This window comes from Engystomops pustulosus, chromosome 7 (genome assembly GCF_040894005.1).
Source record: "Engystomops pustulosus chromosome 7, aEngPut4.maternal, whole genome shotgun sequence".
Taxonomy (NCBI): domain Eukaryota; kingdom Metazoa; phylum Chordata; class Amphibia; order Anura; family Leptodactylidae; genus Engystomops; species Engystomops pustulosus.
In genome coordinates, this window is record NC_092417.1 from 114,121,771 (window position 1) to 114,141,627 (window position 19,857).

The 19,857-nt window shown below is 43.9% G+C and overlaps 1 protein-coding gene across 2 annotated transcripts in view; it reads right to left on the minus strand.

Annotated features, from left to right (window-relative positions):
* Window positions 1–19,857, minus strand: part of IRX6 (iroquois homeobox 6) — a 37,440-nt gene that overhangs the window by 2,216 nt on the left and 15,367 nt on the right. Inside the window, exons 5-6 of one of the 2 annotated variants that reach the window (XM_072114291.1) lie at window positions 17,440–18,033; window positions 12,341–12,449 (exon numbers count right to left, since the gene is read on the minus strand). In XM_072114291.1, coding sequence (XP_071970392.1) covers window positions 12,341–12,449; window positions 17,440–18,033 — 703 coding nt within the window. Of the gene's footprint in view, window positions 1–12,340; window positions 12,450–17,439; window positions 18,034–19,857 lie in introns of those variants that run through there. The other variant, XM_072114293.1, reaches the window with a different exon arrangement.

Here is a 19,857-nt window from a genome sequence, read left to right on the forward strand (position 1 = left end):
CTATCAGACTAATACCTAACCTCCAAAGTTTCAAACGTGCTCTTAAAACCCATTTCTTTAGGCAAGCCTATAACACTCATTAACTGCATGAAGTTTTAACTCTTCTACTAACCCGTCCTGTGTCGTCCTCCCATCTGTTATCCAGCAACCAACAGGCACCAGACTTCTCTGCAGTCCCATTCACCCTGGACCTGGTATATAAGATGACGGCTGAGTGTTTCAAGCGACAGCAATTCCATTTATTATATTTTTTTCTATTCCCTAAGAAGAATGGCTTGACCATTAAATATTCTTTTACCTCGTGTTACCCCATCATCTTCATAAACCGTAAGCTCTGGCGAGCAGGGACCTCACTCCTGTTGTTCCATACAAATGTTGTGCTCTGTTACATTACATTTGTATTTGTTTCCTATGATTTGTAAAGCGCTGCAGAATATGATGACGCTATATAAATAAAGATTATTATTATTATGGAGGCAGTGAACTAGTAGTAGATTAACCCCTTAAGGACGCAGCCATTTTGTAGCTTAAGGCTCAGCCCGATTTTTTGGATTCTGACTTGCGTCTCTTTATACGGTTATAACTTTTGAACACTGTTACTTATCAAAACGATTCTGAGATTGTTTTTTCCCCACATGTTGTACTTCATTTTAGTGGTAAATTTTGGCTGATAAGTTTTGCGTTTATTTACAAAAAAAAAGAAAATATGATAAATTTTTTGAAAAATTTGCCATTTTCGAAATTCTAAATCATTGCGTTTTCAGGCAGATAGATTTACCACCTAAATAAGTTGCTGAATAACATTTCCCATTTGTCTACTTTACATTTTCATAATTTTTGAAATGTTTGGATAATTTATTTTGATGTCACGCGGCTTACAAATAGAATATCGCTTTTCCGGATTTTCAGAATTGACTATTTTGGGGATAAATACAGTTTTGAATGAAATTTTACATATTTAGCATCAAAACCCCCTATATAATCTACCCATTTTCAAATCTGCACCCCTCAAACTATCAGAAACAGCTTTTACGAAGATTGTTAACCCCTTGAGATCTTCATAGTAATTGAATCAAAATGGAGGTGAAATTTAGAATGGTCATATTGTTCCCTTATACGTTCATTTAGCACTAAAATTTACACATTTCCAAAATATAAAAAGAGAAAACCCACCATACAATTTGTTCTGCAATTTCTCCTGAGTACAAAGACCCCCCACATGTGGCTGTGACTTGTGTTATGGGGGCACAGCGAGGCGCAGAAGGGAAGGAGGGCGCTGCAGCTGCCAGGATTTTAGTTTCCTCATTGGCCCCTTTTGAAGGCTATAAAATTTTCGCTTTTTCGTTATTGGGGCCATGTGATGCCATTTTTTTTGCGGGACGAGATGCTTTTTCCAGTGTTACCATTTTGGGGTTGGTATCACCTATTGTTGAAAATTTAGGAACTTTTTTTGAGGGCAGGAGTAGAAAAGCATCAATTCTGTACTGGATTTTTTACTTTTTATTTTTTTGGTGTTCACCGTATAGACTAATAATCATGTTATCTTTATTCTATGGGTTGATACGATTACGGGGATACCAGACATGAATATATTTTCTTACGTTTTACTAAATTTGTCAAACAAAACCCTAATGTGGGGAAAAATCTATCATTTATGTATTGCCGTCTTCCAAGTGGCATAACATTGTTACTTTTTTGGCTACGGAGCTGGTTGATGGCTTGTTTTTTGCGGGACATGTTGTACTTTGCACCAGTATCATGTCTGAGTACATATGGTTTTTTGATCGCATTTTATAGCATTTTTTGTGGGATTGAAAAGGTAAAAATCATAATTTTTGGAAGGTTTATAGCAGTTTTTTTTTACGGCGTTTATCTTGGGGGTTCAATAATGATTTACTTTTATTCTACGGGTTGTTACGGACGCGGTGATACTATATATGTGGGGTTTGTGTTATGATTTAGACTTTTTTTTGAGTTATATGTCTCTTTATATGTTTTGGGGGTTTGGGGCATTTTTAGTGATTTATGACTTTATTTTTTTATTGAATAACTTTTTTTTTTTAACTTTTTCACTTTTATACCATGGGACATGAAGAAGCAATCATCTGATTGCTTCTTCATGATAATATTCTGCAATACTCATGTATTGCAGAGTATTATCAGTGTCAGCCTATGCACTTGCATAGGCTGGCACTGTGCCAGTAAGATGACGTCACAGACGCCATCTTACTGGCAGTTCTTGCAGGTAACTCTGGGGTCCAGATCGGACCCCAGAGTTACTATAGCAACGATCGGCGCCCCCCGAAAACGGTTCGGGGGGGCCGATCGTGGGGGAAAGATCCCCCAGATGCCTGTTAGATGCCGCGGTCGCGCTGACCGCGGCATTTAACGGGTTAAGCACCCGCGATCGGAGACAACTCCGATCGCGGGTGTTACACTGGGGTGCCGGCTATTAGTTACAGCCGGCACCCCGTTTCTCCCGATGCCGGCTCGGCTCTGATCCAGAGCCGAGCCGGCATAAGCGCCGTGGCGGATATATCCGCCACTGAGCGCTAAGTCACTGCGCTCCGTGGCGGATATATCCGCCACGGAGCGTGAAGGGGTTAAAGGTGCTGCAACTATGTTAGTTGGATCTTGTGATGGAGCTGGCGCTCTGCAGCCAGGCGAGCTTTCGCCAATCCAAGCCCCTGTTTCTAGGCTACTCCCCAAACAGCACTTCTAAGAACCTTTTGTATAAGATCAAGTGTAGTAGCGTTCTTATAAGTTTAGGATATGCCGGGTGAGGGGAATGTAAACAGATGCGCAAGAAGCGCTGAAATAATATCCCTAAATGGTAAAAGTTTGCCAGTATATTTTGTGGATAACACAGCAGGGTGGCGACAAAGTTAACAACTTTGATGTGGAATCCATGAAAACAACCCAAATTTCTGCCTGACACACCTCGTTTGATAAAGGGACGATGTATGGAGGCAGCTATATGGACGACTTTTGGAGGTAGCAATGGAGACAACGTGTGGAGGCTGCTATGGAGACAATTTAATTTGGATAGTGCCTGTATGTGGCAGTCCCAAACATTTTTCAAACCAGAGGAGCAGGTAGGTGGCCCTCCAGTAAAATGGAATAGATTGAGTGCCTGTATGTGGCAGTCCCAAAAATGTTTCAAACAAGAGGAGCAGGTAGGTGGCCCTCCAGTAAAATGGAATAGATTGAGTGCCTGTATGTGGCAGTCCCAAAAATTCTTCAAACCAGAGGAGCAGGTAGGTGGCCCTCCAGTAAAATGGAATAGATTGAGTGCCTGTATGTGGCAGTCCCAAAAATGTTTCAAACCAGAGGAGCAGGTAGGTGGCCCTCCAGTAAAATGGAATAGATTGAGTGCCTGTATGTGGCAGTCCCAAAAATGTTTCAAACCAGAGGAGCAGGTAGGTGGCCCTCCAGTAAAATGGAATAGATTGAGTGCCTGTATGTGGCAGTCCCAAAAATTCTTCAAACCAGAGGAGCAGGTAGGTGGCCCTCCAGTAAAATGGAATAGATTGAGTGCCTGTATGTGGCAGTCCCAAAAATTGTTCAAACCAGAGGAGCAGGTAGGTGGCCCTGCAGTAAAATGGAATAGATTGAGTGCCTGTATGTGGCAGTCCCAAAAATGTTTCAAACCAGAGGAGCAGGTAGGTGGCCCTCCAGTAAAATGGAATAGATTGAGTGCCTGTATGTGGCAGTCCCAAAAATTGTTCAAACCAGAGGAGCAGGTAGGTGGCCCTGCAGTAAAATGGAATAGATTGAGTGCCTGTATGTGGCAGTCCCAAAAATGTTTCAAACCAGAGGAGCAGGTAGGTGGCCCTCCAGTAAAATGGAATAGATTGAGTGCCTGTATGTGGCAGTCCCAAAAATTGTTCAAACCAGAGGAGCAGGTAGGTGGCCCTGCAGTAAAATGGAATAGATTGAGTGCCTGTATGTGGCAGTCCCAAAAATGTTTCAAACCAGAGGAGCAGGTAGGTGGCCCTCCAGTAAAATGGAATAGATTGAGTGCCTGTATGTGGCAGTCCCAAAAATTTTTTAAAACAGAGGACCGGGTAGGTGGCCCTCCAGAAAAATGGAATAGATTGAGTGCCTGTATGTGGCACTCACAAAAATTGTTTCAAACAGAGGACCGGGTAGGTGGCCCTCCAGAAAAATTAAATGCATGAAGTACTATAGCAAGAGCCAGTGGGCCCTGTCAAAAAATAGCCATTTTCCTCTGCTTTACTGTACAAAGAGGAGGAGAAGGAGGAAAATGAGGAGGAGGAGGAGGAGGAGTGGATCAATTATTCAGGTTGAGCTTCCTTCACCTGGTGGAGATTGGAAATTCTGAGAAATCCAGCCTTTATTCATTTTAATAAGCGTCAGCCTGTCAGCGCTGTCAGTCGACAGGCGTGTACGCTTATCGGTGATGATGCCACCAGCTGCACTGAAAACCCGCTCGGACAAGACGCTAGCGGCAGGGCAGGCAAGAACCTCCAAGGCGTACAGCGCCAGTTCGTGCCACATGTCCAGCTTTGAAACCCAGTAGTTGTAGGGAGCTGTGTGATCATTTAGGACGATGGTATGGTCAGCTACGTACTCCCTCACCATCTTTCTGTAAAGATCAGCCCTACTCTGCCGAGACTGGGGACAGGTGACAGTGTCTTGCTGGGGTGACATAAAGCTGGCAAAAGCCTTGTAAAGCGTACCCTTGCCAGTGCTGGACAAGCTGCCTGCTCGCCTACTCTCCCTCGCTACTTGTCCCGCAGAACTACGCACTCTGCCGCTAGCGCTGTCAGAAGGGAAATACTGTTTCAGCTTGTGCACCAGGGCCTGCTGGTATTCATGCATTCTCACACTCCTTTCCTCTGCAGGGATGAGAGTGGAAAGATTTTGCTTGTACCGTGGGTCCAGGAGAGTGAACACCCAGTAATCGGTGCTGGAATAAATTCTTTGAACGCGAGGGTCACGGGATAGGCAGCCTAGCATGAAATCTGCCATATGCGCCAGAGTACCAACGCGTAAGAATTCACTCCCCTCACTGGCCTGACTGTCCATTTCCTCCTCCTCCAACTCCTCCAACTCCTCTTCTTCTGCCCATACACGCTGAACAGTGAAGGACTCAACAATGGTCCCCTCTTGTGTCTCGCCAACATTCTCCTCCTCTTCCTCCTCATCCTCCTCCACCTCCACCTCCTCCGATATGCGCTGAGAAACAGACCTCAGGGTGCTTTGGCTATCAACAAGGGAATATTCTTCCCCCGTCTCTTGTGACGAGCGCAAAGCTTCCGACTTCATGCTGACCAGAGAGTTTTTCAACAGGCCAAGCAGCGGGATGGTGAGGCTGATGATGGCGGCATCGCCACTGACCATCTGTGTTGACTCCTCAAAGTTACTCAGCACCTGACAGATATCAGACATCCACGTCCACTCCTCATTGTAGACTTGAGGAAGCTGACTGACCTGACTACCAGTTCTGGTGGAAGTTGACATCTGGCAGTCTACAATCGCTCTGCGCTGCTGGTAAACTCTGGATAACATGGTCAGTGTTGAATTCCACCTCGTGGGCACGTCGCACAACAGTCGGTGAGCGAGCAGTTGGAGGCGGCGCTGCGCTGCCCTGAGAGTGGCAGCATCTGGGCTGGACTTCCTGAAATGCGCACAGATGCGGCGCACCTTCGTGAGCAAATCAGACAGATTGGGGTATGTCTTGAGGAAACGCTGCACTATCAGATTTAACACATGGGCCAGGCATGGCACATGTGTCAGTCTGCCGAGTTGCAGAGCCGCCACCAGGTTACGGCCGTTGTCACACACAACCATTCCCGGCTTGAGGTTCAGCGGTGCCAGCCACAGATCAGTCTGCGCCGTGATGCCCTGTAATAGCTCTTGGGCGGTGTGCCTTTTGTCGCCTAGGCTCAGCAGTTTGAGCACCGCCTGCTGTCGCTTAGCGACGGCACTGCTGCTGTGCCTAGAGCTACCGACTGATGGCGCCGTGCCCACGGATGGTAGTTCGGAGGAGGAGGTGGAGGAGGGGTGGGAGGAGGAGGAGGCATAGTAGGCCTGAAACACCTGGACCGAGGTAGGCCCCGCAATCCTCGGCGTCGGCAGTATATGAGCAGCCCCAGGGTCAGACTCGGTCCCAGCCTCCACCAAGTTAACCCAATGTGCCGTCAGCGATATATAGTGGCCCTGCCCGGCAGCACTCGTCCACGTGTCCGTGGTCAGGTGGACCTTGTCAGAAACGGCGTTGGTCAGGGCACGGATGATGTTGTCTGACACGTGCTGGTGCAGGGCTGGGACGGCACATCGGGAAAAGTAGTGGCGGCTGGGGACCGAATACCGAGGGGCGGCCGCCGCCATGAGGTTGCGAAAGGCCTCGGTCTCTACTAGCCTATAGGGCAGCATCTCCAGGCTAAGCAATCTGGAGATGTGCACATTAAGGGCTTGGGCGTGCGGGTGGGTTGCACTATATTTGCGTTTCCGCTCCAGCGTCTGGGGTATGGAGAGCTGAACGCTGGTGGATGCTGTGGAGGATCGTGGAGGCGACGATGGGGTTTTTGTGCCAGGGTCCTGGGCAGGGGGCTGACTAGCAGCTGACACAGGGGAAGGAGCAGTGGTGTGCACGGCCGGAGGTGAACGGGCTTGTTGCCACTGAGTGGGGTGCTTAGCATTCATATGCCTGCGCATACTGGTGGTAGTTAAGCTAGTAGTGGTGGAACCCCTGCTGAGCCTGGTTTGGCAAATGTTGCACACCACAGTCCGTCGGTCATCCGGTGTTTCCTTAAAGAACCTCCACACTTCTGAAGATCTAGCCCTCGCCGCAAGAGCCCTCACCACGGGAGCTTCACTAGTTGACAGTGGCGCTGATGCACCAGCTCTGGCCCTGCCTCTCCGTCTGGCCCCACCACTGCCTCTTCCAACCTGTTCAGGTCGAGGACTCTCCTCCGTCTCAGAAGCACTGTGTTCACCCGGCCTCTCAACCCAGCTTGGGTCTGTCACCTCATCATCCTCCGATCCCTCAGTCTGCTCCCCCCTCGGACTTCCTGCCCTGACAACAACTTCCCCACTGTCTGACAACCGTGTCTCCTCATCGTCGGACACCTCTTTACACACTTCCACTACGTCAAGAAGGTCATCATCACCCACAGACTGTGACTGGTGGAAAACCTGGGCATCGGAAAATTGCTCAGCAGCAACCGGACAAGTGGTTTGTGACTGTGGGAAGGGTCCAGAAAACAGTTCCTCAGAGTATGCCGGTTCAAATGGCAAATTTTCCTGGGAGGGGGCAGACTGGGGGGGAGGAGGCTGAGGTGCAGGAGCTGGAGGAGTGGGGATTTCGGTGACATGGGTGGACTGCGTGGAAGACTGACTGGTGGACAAATTGCTCGAAGCATTGTCAGCAATCCACGACATCACCTGTTCGCACTGTTCTGGCCTCAACAGTGCTCTACCACGAGTCCCAGTAACTTCAGACATGAACCTAGGGAGTGTAGCTCTGCGGCGTTCCCCTGCTCCCTCATCAGCAGGTGGTGTCTCACCCCGCCCAGGACCACGGCCTCTGACCCCTGCAGTAGTTGGACGCCCACGTCCCCGCCCTCGTCCTCTACCCCTAGCCCTCGGGTTAAACATTTTTAAAATGAGAGTTATAACTTTTTTTTTTTTTTTACTTCTTTTTGTTTTTTTTTGTGTTTTTTTGTGTTTTTTTTTTTTTGTGTTTTTTGTTTTTTTTTGAGTTTTTAAAACCAAACAATCCTATCCTATTGCTATGGCTATTTTCTAGCCAAGTATCAAAGGAAGCACACTACTATGCCAGATGAGATGACACTGAGTTATTGCCTAATAGAAATCCAACCCCTACTGAATTTTCCCACTTCGGCCTTTGCTATGGATATGTGCGCCACTAAGCGCAGAACACAGCGGTCGCAAGTCTCACTACAAATTGCTCAGAATTGGCAAGTACATGCACTGCAGAAACTACAGCCACCAGCAGATCAACCAGAAATCAAATATATAGAACGCTACTGTAGGCTTCAAGAAGCTGTTTGTATTCTCCTATGGCTATTTTCTAGCCAAGTATCAAAGGAAGCACACTACTATGCCAGATGAGATGACACTGAGTTATTGCCTAATAGAAATCCAACCCCTACTGAATTTTGCCACTTCGGCCTTTGCTATGGATATGTGCGCCACTAAGCGCAGAACACAGCGGTCGCAAGTCTCACTACAAATTGCTCAGAATTGGCAAGTACATGCACTGCAGAAACTACAGCCACCAGCAGATCAACCAGAAATCAAATATATAGAACGCTACTGTAGGCTTCAAGAAGCTGTTTGTATTCTCCTATGGCTATTTTCTAGCCAAGTATCAAAGGAAGCACACTACTATGCCAGATGAGATGACACTGAGTTATTGCCTAATAGAAATCCAACCCCTACTGAATTTTCCCACTTCGGCCTTTGCTATGGATATGTGCGCCACTAAGCGCAGAACACAGCGGTCGCAAGTCTCACTACAAATTGCTCAGAATTGGCAAGTACATGCACTGCAGAAACTACAGCCACCAGCAGATCAACCAGAAATCAAATATATAGAACGCTACTGTAGGCTTCAAGAAGCTGTTTGTATTCTCCTATGGCTATTTTCTAGCCAAGTATCAAAGGAAGCACACTACTATGCCAGATGAGATGACACTGAGTTATTGCCTAATAGAAATCCAACCCCTACTGAATTTTCCCACTTCGGCCTTTGCTATGGATATGTGCGCCACTAAGCGCAGAACACAGCGGTCGCAAGTCTCACTACAAATTGCTCAGAATTGGCAAGTACATGCACTGCAGAAACTACAGCCACCAGCAGATCAACCAGAAATCAAATATATAGAACGCTACTGTAGGCTTCAAGAAGCTGTTTGTATTCTCCTATGGCTATTTTCTAGCCAAGTATCAAAGGAAGCACACTACTATGCCAGATGAGATGACACTGAGTTATTGCCTAATAGAAATCCAACCCCTACTGAATTTTCCCACTTCGGCCTTTGCTATGGATATGTGCGCCACTAAGCGCAGAACACAGCGGTCGCAAGTCTCACTACAAATTGCTCAGAATTGGCAAGTACATGCACTGCAGAAACTACAGCCACCAGCAGATCAACCAGAAATCAAATATATAGAACGCTACTGTAGGCTTCAAGAAGCTGTTTGTATTCTCCTATGGCTATTTTCTAGCCAAGTATCAAAGGAAGCACACTACTATGCCAGATGAGATGACACTGAGTTATTGCCTAATAGAAATCCAACCCCTACTGAATTTTCCCACTTCGGCCTTTGCTATGGATATGTGCGCCACTAAGCGCAGAACACAGCGGTCGCAAGTCTCACTACAAATTGCTCAGAATTGGCAAGTACATGCACTGCAGAAACTACAGCCACCAGCAGATCAACCAGAAATCAAATATATAGAACGCTACTGTAGGCTTCAAGAAGCTGTTTGTATTCTCCTATGGCTATTTTCTAGCCAAGTATCAAAGGAAGCACACTACTATGCCAGATGAGATGACACTGAGTTATTGCCTAATAGAAATCCAACCCCTACTGAATTTTCCCACTTCGGCCTTTGCTATGGATATGTGCGCCACTAAGCGCAGAACACAGCGGTCGCAAGTCTCACTACAAATTGCTCAGAATTGGCAAGTACATGCACTGCAGAAACTACAGCCACCAGCAGATCAACCAGAAATCAAATATATAGAACGCTACTGTAGGCTTCAAGAAGCTGTTTGTATTCTCCTATGGCTATTTTCTAGCCAAGTATCAAAGGAAGCACACTACTATGCCAGATGAGATGACACTGAGTTAGTGCCTAATAGAAATCCAACCCCTACTGAATTTTCCCACTTCGGTCTTTGCTATGGATATGTGTGCCACTAAGAGCTAAACACAACGGTAGCAAGTCCCCCTGCTAATTCCTCACAAAATGGTAATAGATGCAAATTAAAATAAAAAAAGTAGAACGTTATTGTAGCCCTAAGAAGGGCTGTTGGGTTCTTTGAGAATCACTCCTGCCTAACAGTAAGCTAATAGAACACCCTAACGCTTTCCCTGACCAGCAGCAGCTCTCTCCCTAGCGGCATCCAGAGACAGAATGATCCGAGCAGCGCGGCCAGCGGCTAGTCTATCCCAGGGTCACCTGATCTGGCCAGCCAACCACTGCTATCGACGTGTAAGGGTACCACGTCATGCTGGGTGGAGTGCAGAGTCTCCTGGCTTGTGATTGGCTCTGTTTCTGGCCGCCAAAAAGCAAAACGGCGGGAGCTGCCATTTTCTCGAGCGGGCGAAGTATTCGTCCGAGTAACGAGCAGTTTCGAGTACCCTAATGCTCGACCGAGCATCAAGCTCGGACGAGCATGTTCGCTCATCTCTATTCTTTAATCAATTTTCTGATAAAGAGCAGCAAATGTGTAGCATGGCATAAAATTAAATTATAAACAAAACGCTTTCTATGGCTCCCACAATAGAGGACTCATCAGTGGAATTCTCCTGTCCTATCTGAGACCAAAATATGGTTGACAGAGGGAAGCTGAGTTCTATGATATATGAGGTTTATATAAAGTTACGGACAGGATTCATTGCAAAGGCATCGAGAGTCTTCTTCCATATGCAGATATCCTTGTATCATTGCATCTACGCAGAATGTCAAGCAATGTCAATGAATTCAGGGCTCATTTTTTCAGTGCTTGTTTAAATTTTGAATATGACATGTAGTTATCTTTTTCTATAAAATTGTTTACATTTTCTCCACCTAGAATTATAGAAGATTTGGCAATTCTTCCAGAAAACAGCATTGCAGGTTTATGGGTCTCAAACACAACCCTAGAACCCAAATGCACATTTAGGAGGCTTTGCAGATCAATGTAATCTGAAATAAATTACTCTCCTGTCTCCCTGGATGTCTGACAAATGTTTGCAAGTATGCTTTTCACTCAGAAGTCCTGTCCCAGATCATATAAACCGACATATTGCATAGCTTTTTACAAATAAATAAACCTGTACTCTCCTCCGTCGCTGCCAATGTCCCGCGCCACGGTCCGTCTGATCCATGCCCCTGTAGAAAAATCAGGGGCATGGATCGGACGTGCTGCACTCAGAGAACTTCTGGCCACTCCCATCCATTACCATATCCCAGCGCCTACAATGCTGAGAGATAAGGAAGGATGGGATTGGCCGGCCACCTCTGCCGGCCATAAGCTCCATTAACGCGGCACGATTTGTTTACAGGGGCACAAATCAGACGGACCACAGTGCGAGACATAAGCAGCAACGGAGGAGGTGAGTACACATTTATTAAAAAAAAAACGCTCCAGCCCATCCCCAATTTATTGATAATCTAGGATAACCCCTTTAATTACATGCCTACTTTTCGACGTGGGCACTCTAAAAGGGGCATGGCCGCCATCAAAAATGCCCTTGTCTCTAAGAAATGGGCACTAGGTTTTCAACAATTTTTTCAAGAATCAACACAACAAGAAAACTTTTTTCTTCCTCCCATCTATACCTAGCATTTACAGGAATCTTGGACAACCTCTTAAATGATATTTTGTTGAAGGATCAGGCTTAGCTATAGTCTATAAACACTTAGAGGGGCATTTATTATTTTTGGTTCAGGGTGGCGCTAGAACTGTGCTATATTTTTCTTATATATAAGTTTGTGGTGCAGGGGCTTAAAGGGGTATTCCCCTTGGATATTGCTTGAATAATGAAAAGTTGTACAAATTTCCAAAATACTTTCTGTATCAAATCCACACGGTTTTCTACATCTCTGCTTGCTGTTGTTCTATAGAAAGTTTCTATGTTTATTTCCAGTGGACAGAAATCTGACCATGGTCACACAGGTGCATGGCTCGTTATCACACAGCTCTGATTACTCTCTATGATAATAACGAGTCACACACCTGTGTGACCGTGGTCAGATTTCTGTCCATCGGAAATAAAATCAGAAGCTTTCTATAATACAACAGCAAGCAGAGATCTAGAAAACTGCAGGGAATTGATATAGAAAGTATATTGGAATATTGTAAAATTTTTTCATCATACAAACAATGGCATTCATTTGTGGAAACACCCCTTTAATGAATTGGTGCATTAACTGAAAGGTTTAGAACTCCCTAAATCAGATTTAGCTGGGCTATTTCATAAATTTAGGTGCAAGAGGCGCAGAAAGGGAGAAAAAACACTGCCAGTTATCCGCTTGAAAGGCCATAATAAATGACCCCTTAGACCCTTCATTTTTTACATGCATTGGAAAACTAAAATGAAATATTGTACATTCAACAATGCAACACTTCACCTCCTCATAACTGGTCTGAATGCTGTCCTTAGCAAGTCATTTTCTTCCATAAAACTGGATTGTCTGCATTCTGAAATATCTTTACTTGTCTTCATTGACCTTTCAGTTCCTAAGGAAAAAGGGAATTTTGTTTTTGTGAGAAATAACATGTAAACACGACAAACACATTAAATCCGAAGCATCGTAAAAAGTAAATTCAACAAATATAATAACTAATAACTTTTTCATACTTCTGTGTACAAAGCTTTTTGTGGTGTAATTTTTCGCAGGATTAGATAATGTTTTCATTGCAACCATTTTGAGGACTGTACAGCCTTTTGATCACTTTTAATTAGATTTATTATGTTTAAAAATGGCATTTAAGACATTTAGGCTCTATTTTCTGCTGCGAGGTAAAACACTGGGAATAACTGTTATTTCGTTTTCATAGATCAGACATTTTGGGATGTCACAGTGCCCTTCACATATGCCACAGTGCCCCCATAGCTGCCACAGTGCCCCCAAAGCTTTTAGAGTGCCTCCCATAGTAGTCCCAGTGTCCTCTAGTGCAGCCACAGTACCCCCCCATTGTACCTGCAGTGTCCCCAATAGTAACTACACTGTCTCCACCCTACTGCAGCTGCTACAGTGCCCCCACAGCTGTTACTTTGCACCCTATAGTAGTCACAGTGCCCCCCATAGTAGCCACAGTGCCCTCCTACAACTGCCACAGTGTCCCCACAGCTGTTAGACTGCACCCCATAGTAGTCACAGTGTCCCCCAGTGTATCCACAGTGAAAATAAAAATTAGTTTCACCCTTCCCCTGAAGCAGCGGCTGTCAGTTCTTAACTGCTGTGAACGACTCCTGTCTAAACCCCTACCATCTTCAGAGCTGGCGTTTACTGCGGTTGTTCAGAGAGGGAAAAGATGAGTCGCCCATGTGACAGCTGTGATCAGTGCTAGGGTGCACCTTATTGAATCTTGCTTGCAATAAGGTTGCCTCCCTACATGTAAGGGATTAAAAGGTTGTCTTATACGCCAGAAAATATGGTCAGTTTTAAATGAATTTAATGGACTGTAATAAACTGAATTTATTGTTTAAGAGAAGGTTGGGATGCAAACCTAGTTATAATACATGAGCGACCAAAGACTTTTTTCCCCCTAATCCTGGACAATCCCTTTATCTCTACATGTTTCATGAAGATAGAATATAAACATATGTTCAAGTCATATGTAATGGCACATGATATTCTATAGTAGCAGCCATTTCATCCCGAAGCAGCAAATAGCTGAAATGAGCAGTTCCCAGACACAGAAAATTGTACATACATTTGGGGAGATTCTATAACTGCACAAACAAAAACTATCATTGTCATCCAAAGCTACCAATCACAGACCTGTTTCCTCTGCTTTCATAAACTTCATACATGTGTCTGATGTTAGCAAAGACAATTTTCCGCCCATTACTTTTCTTATACATACCAAGGTTCTTAGACAGTATACAAAATTGTGGAGCATAGTGTGAATTTTATTTTTACTCTCAGTCAATAAATAAAGGAAGAAGGGAAACTTGTGATTTGACAGCACATTTCATATTACAAATTGCTTAGTTTTGGTAAATCTGATTTTCACCAGTGGTTTCTATGGAGAAGAGTAACTTACTGTTGGCTGCTAGACACAAATGAAAAATTTGAAAAAGTCAAATATAAAATAATGGTCTCTTTAAATACAGACATGATGGTCCACTCAAGTGTAACCCACATCCTGCACCCCTCTATTTATGTCTGGCTGCTATGTATAAACACTCCAATAAAGGGGATAGTGTAGACCACATTGGCAAAAACTGCCTGTTAAGTACAGTATTGTATGTGGTATTTACAAACATTTTGTTGCAATTCTATAAAACACATCTATAGAGGATAACATTGCAAATCCTCATGTTTTCCTTCAAGCCACCATCACAAATAACAGCACATCTGCAGTCCTATAAGGAAGGCTAAGGAAGACTCAGATTCTGAGTGCAGGTATCAAAGGTTGAACTCTGTTGCTAGGGGTTCAGCAATGATGAGGGGGCAAAACTCCCCATATCGTGGTAGATACTGGTTCTCATCAGGCCTCCTTATTAATAATCATAGTATATAACAACATAGTGACTTGTAGGAGACATCTCTGTACTCATGTCCTGTCTCTTCCGTATGACCAGTGCCACTCTGACTTATAACGGCCGGATCTTGCAATTGTTAAAGAGAATGTGTTGGGAGGATTTGGGAGACTAAACTGCCCACAGGTCCTCATTGGGGGGTTATACTTATCCAGATGTGAGTCCGATGAGGCTCAAAGGACTTACATCAGGGCTCTTGCACCTCCTCTCTCAATGCTTCAATGAAGCTGGAACACTCTGGCTTCATAGTACAAGCTGCATATCAACAGCACTTGTGCAGTGAAGCCAAGATGTACTACTCTGACTTCATAGTACATGTTGTATACCTACAGCACTTGTGCAGTGAAGCAATGGATACTACTCCAGCTTCATAGTACATGCTGTGTATCTACAGCACTTGTGCAGTGAAGTCAGGGTGTACTACTCCGGCATCACTTGCAGCATCACACAGGCGCTGAGATTCTGCACCGAGGAATTGTTTTTTTTATGTAGTTACGAGCAGTAATCATACAGGTCGATTTGGAACACTTAACCACAAGTCTGTGGGTGGTTAAGTGTCACAAATCCACCTGACAGGCTAGATTTAACCTTATGACAATTTATGTTTATTGAAAGCCATCACTTTCATGTTACAGATCTGTGCATGATGCCAGATATGAAAGGAAAATCTTCACTTTATATCCATCAACTGTGATTTATCATCGCTAGTACCTTGCCCATATATACAGGATAGGAGTAGTAGTACTGTACTGTGCCTATGTATAAAGGATAGGAGTAGTAGTACTGATCTGTGCCCATATATACAGGATAGAAGTAGTAGTACTGTGCTGTGCCCATAAATACAGGATACGAGTAGTAGTACTGTGTTGTGGCCATATATACAAGATAGGAGTAGTAGTACTGATCTGTGCCCATATATACAGGATAGAAGTAGTGCTACTGTGCTGTACCCATATATACAGGATATGAGTAGTAGTACTGTATTGTGCCCATATACACAGGATAGGAGTAGTAGTACTGATCTATGCCCATATATACAGGATAGGAGTAGTAGTATGGTGCTGTGCCCAGCATTTGTGCAGTGCCCAGCATTTGTGCAGTGCAGTGATAAAATTGCGTTAAAGATGGTGTGGTGTCTGGTGGCTGCCTGACCTGCAGCTCCCTATTATATTTTTAATAGGGAGCTGTTCAGGAGCCAAAAGAGCCAGCTCACTAAGAAAAGCCGTAATTCCCATTACTAATGGGAGTAGTAGTGCAGTGCTATGCCCATATAGAGAGGATGGTAGTAGTAGTACAGTGCTGTGCCCATACATATCCAGGATGGGTATATTAATGTAACGCGGTGCCTGTGTATATACAGAGGATGGGAGTTGAAGTGTAACGCTGTGCCCATATATATATATATATATATATATATATATATAGAGAGAGAGAGAGAGAGAGAGAGAGAGAGAGAGAAAGAGAGAGAGAGAGAGAGGGGGGGGGGGATGGGAGTAGTAGGGTAATGCTGTGCCCGTATATATAGAGCATGGGAGTAGTAGTACAGTGCTGTACCCATATAAATGCAGAGTACTAGTGGATGACGTCATCTCGCAGGTGCTGAAAGGTCAACAGCAATACATGTATGTCGGAAGCTGCGCTAGTCCCTGGATACAGCTCTATCTGTGTTCCTCCTAGGGAAACGGATAGAGATGAAAGCTCCTCAGCTGGCCCCTCAAAGTCTGGGGCATCAGAGCAACTGCTCCCCCTGCCCCCGGTAGCTACACCTCTGACTCTGCTCCTCGCCTCAAAGTACAGCGGAATACAGCTTTTATTATCTGGTTTATGCTACTCTGAAATCACAGTGGAATATTTGCTGCTGTAAAGTCGCAGTGCTAAAGTCCCTAGTATCCCGGCCATACACATATTATGGGGAACAAAAACACTGAAAACAATGCAAAAAATCCACAAACCTAGTGTACACTTCAATTTAGGACTAGTGTATAAAATGGCCGTCATAGTAAATTTTCCCCATTTTACATTTCAATCTTTTAAAAAAATCACAAATTACATGAAGCAAGTAAAAGCACCACAACATATATCAAAGCAACTGCAGATTTAAAGGGGGTCTACCAAAAGTATTGACCATAAAATGCTGCAGACAATATTGCAGACCTAGAGTTTCGTGTTGGCATTTTTTTGTGAGTGTTGTTAGTAGCAACAGGATGGTAAACAATGCATTTTTATTCCAGGATTGTAACTGGGTTTTTGATCAAGCAGCAGTGTTCTTGGATTTATGCATTCAAACTGCTTCTCGGCATCACAGGGACTGTGTTGTGCAGGATTGAACCCTGATGCATCAAGTCCAGCTACTATTCTGGAATAAAAGTGCAGTACCTTTAAAGAAAGTTCTACAGGATTATTTTCGACTTTGTCCAGATCAGATCATTATACTATAAGTCAAATGTTATTTTATATTTTTTGCCCATTATCTTAGTTCTCACATCTTCCTCTTGGCTGTACAAAGCCCTATGTAAGATGTATATTATATTTTATGTATATTTATATTTCTCTCTTTTCCTACTTGGAACACAGACTGTGCCCCCAATTTTCTCCATGTAATAGTGCCTTGTGTAAAATAAATCAGCAACTTGGCACTACCATACCTCTGTGTCAGACTGATAAAAGGACGATAGCACACAGTTGCCAATTTGTGTAAATTCAACTCTTCCATGAAGAAAAATAGAGGAGCAGCTTTACAAGTTCTTAAAAATTGTGTCCTATAGTTCATATTTTCTAGATGAGGTCAGGCATAAATAAATTAAAGCTCACATATCAGATGAGATTGAAATAGAAATATTACTCTAATTATGCAAATATAGTAAAAAATAATCATTTGTCACAGCTTCTAGCATGGTTCACTCTGTGTCCTCAGAGAGAGTCTGAATAACTTTTAAAGTAAGACGGAAGAGTAGATACCTTCCACTCCAGAGGAATATTCACATGATTCTCCCAACACAGGGTAAGGACAGCTGAGTTGAAATGACTGTAAGTTGAAGGTTGAAGTTCTATAAACCTTAGCGGATTGGGACATTTCTTCAATAGAACATTCGGTGTGAGTCTTTATACTATGCAAGGACCTTGTCTCACTGCACAAGCCATGGGTAGAGTGTCTTCTTCTCAAAAAGAGACAGTCTGGGCTCACTGACCTGCTATCCCCACTTTCACTGTCCACAGTAATAGTGGCACCTGCTGTGTGAGCTAAAGACCATATTCTAGGTTTTTCAGTATTCTCACAACTTACTATGTGTTCACTGTATCCTTGGAAGCTTTTTTTTTCCACCATTAGTCCCAAAAAGTCTTCAGCATTATTTTTATGACAAAGGTTGCTGGTTGTGTTGTAATTTGGGGTTGAATTGTTTTCACTGGTTCCTGAAGAAAGCAGGTTGGACCTGGGTAGGTCGTGAGGGCAATCCATGTCACTGTCTTCAATCTGTAAGGTATTAGGCTCATCCTCAGTGTCATCCAAGTCACTCTGCTTCAAATCACTCTCACTTTTGCGTATTTTGTTATCTGAAACATAGAGTGTCACAACTTTATGCATTATGGGTAACTGTATGTGGTTGAAATTAAAAGATCAGGGAGGTCCTGAATTGGAAATGGGGAACAAAATGACTTTCTATATTATGCCACTTACATATTGTGTTATCATGGTCCATTTACTGAAGATCCCCATTTTCTTTGCAGTATAGAACAGTGCGGCTTGATGTTTAATGCTTTGCAGTGACTTCCAGTAGGAAGTTCTGTACTGTGTCGTATACACAGGGCACAACAAAGCGCGGGAATGAACGAAATGGCCCGTCACTGATATTCCGCTATATCATCCCTTACGTGTGGATGATGTCTCAATAAAAGGAGATTTTTATGGTGCGCCACTTGATGTTGCTTGATGTTTGTATGATATATGCTTGATGTTTGTATGCTATAGTTATGCCTCAACGGAGCACCACCATGAATCTCAGAGCAAGTCCCTTATTATCCTGCAATACTATCCTCACCACTTGTAAGTCCATGGTAGTACCAACCCACAGTGGGTCTAGGTAGTCCTCTTCCCTGGTGTCTATAGACTATGTTGTATATGTATATCTTAGGAGCTTTCACATTTCATAGACTTAAAGGAGTATTCCCATGAAGACAAGTTTCTTAAATGTACACGGGATAACAAAATCACATATTCTCTAATTCACTGTTATTAAAATAAAAATATATAAAAAAATACAGCATTTCACAGATGTCTCTATCAGTCCTGGTGTACACAATTTTAGTAGCCCCTAGTTCCTAACCCAGTATCTTATGACTTTAGGGTTGGCAGCCATCTTGGGTTTCTTATTGAAGGCCCAGGAGCTGAGATTTCTCTCTCTCTCTCTCTCTCTCTCTCTCTGTCTGGTCTCTGCCTCTAGCCCCTCCCCTTGCATTCTAGGACAGATCTCACACACTGATGCACAGACATTGGGGCAGATTTATCAAGCTGTCTGAAAGTCAGAATATTTCTAGCTGCCCATGGCAACCAATCACAGCTCCCCTTTAAAATATTCATGAGCACTGATAAAATGAAAGCTGAGCTGTGATTGGTTGCCATGGGCAACTAGAAATATTCTGACTTTCAGACACTTGATAAATCTGCCCCATTGAGTTCCTGCCGGCATTAGTGTGTGGAGAGCTACAAGCTACAGGCAATACGTTCTTCATCTGAGGAGGGGGGACAGCAGATCTAGCAATGTGTTGTAGAATAGCTGAGATGCAGGATAGCTGACTGTGTTATTGTGTGCAATAGGCATCTTATGGATCTCATCATCTCTGATCTGTCTCATCTTTCTTTATATGTGTCATATATGTGACTAGAATGGGGCCTGCCAATGCCCCCTAACTGTGAATAGCTCATCAACCAACATTCAGGTCACTTTAATGGGACTGGGAGTCCCCTAGTATTTGTATATAGCAGTGGCATGTGCACCAGGATTAGATTCATAATCAGATCTCTATCAATCCACCACTTTTCCCTATCCTTTGGTTAGGAAAAAAGGGTTATTAGTAGTACAATAGGAAGAAAAACAAAAGAAGGTAGATCGGCACTCACCTTTACTTTGTACCTGCCGTCATGTGTATTGTCCTCATCTTGGATCAATAAAACTACTGAAGAATTTTAAACGGACCCAGTGAGTGCCGATCTACCTTCTTTTGTTTTTCTTCCTATTGCCTGCTACAAGAGTGGAGACTCTCTTTGGATTGAGCACCTGGTGGTGAGCGAGCCTGAAATTTTCCTCTGTTCCCGTTATTAGTAGTACAATCCACTAAAATATTGACCATTCACTAAAAATGCCTATGTGGGGAACCTTT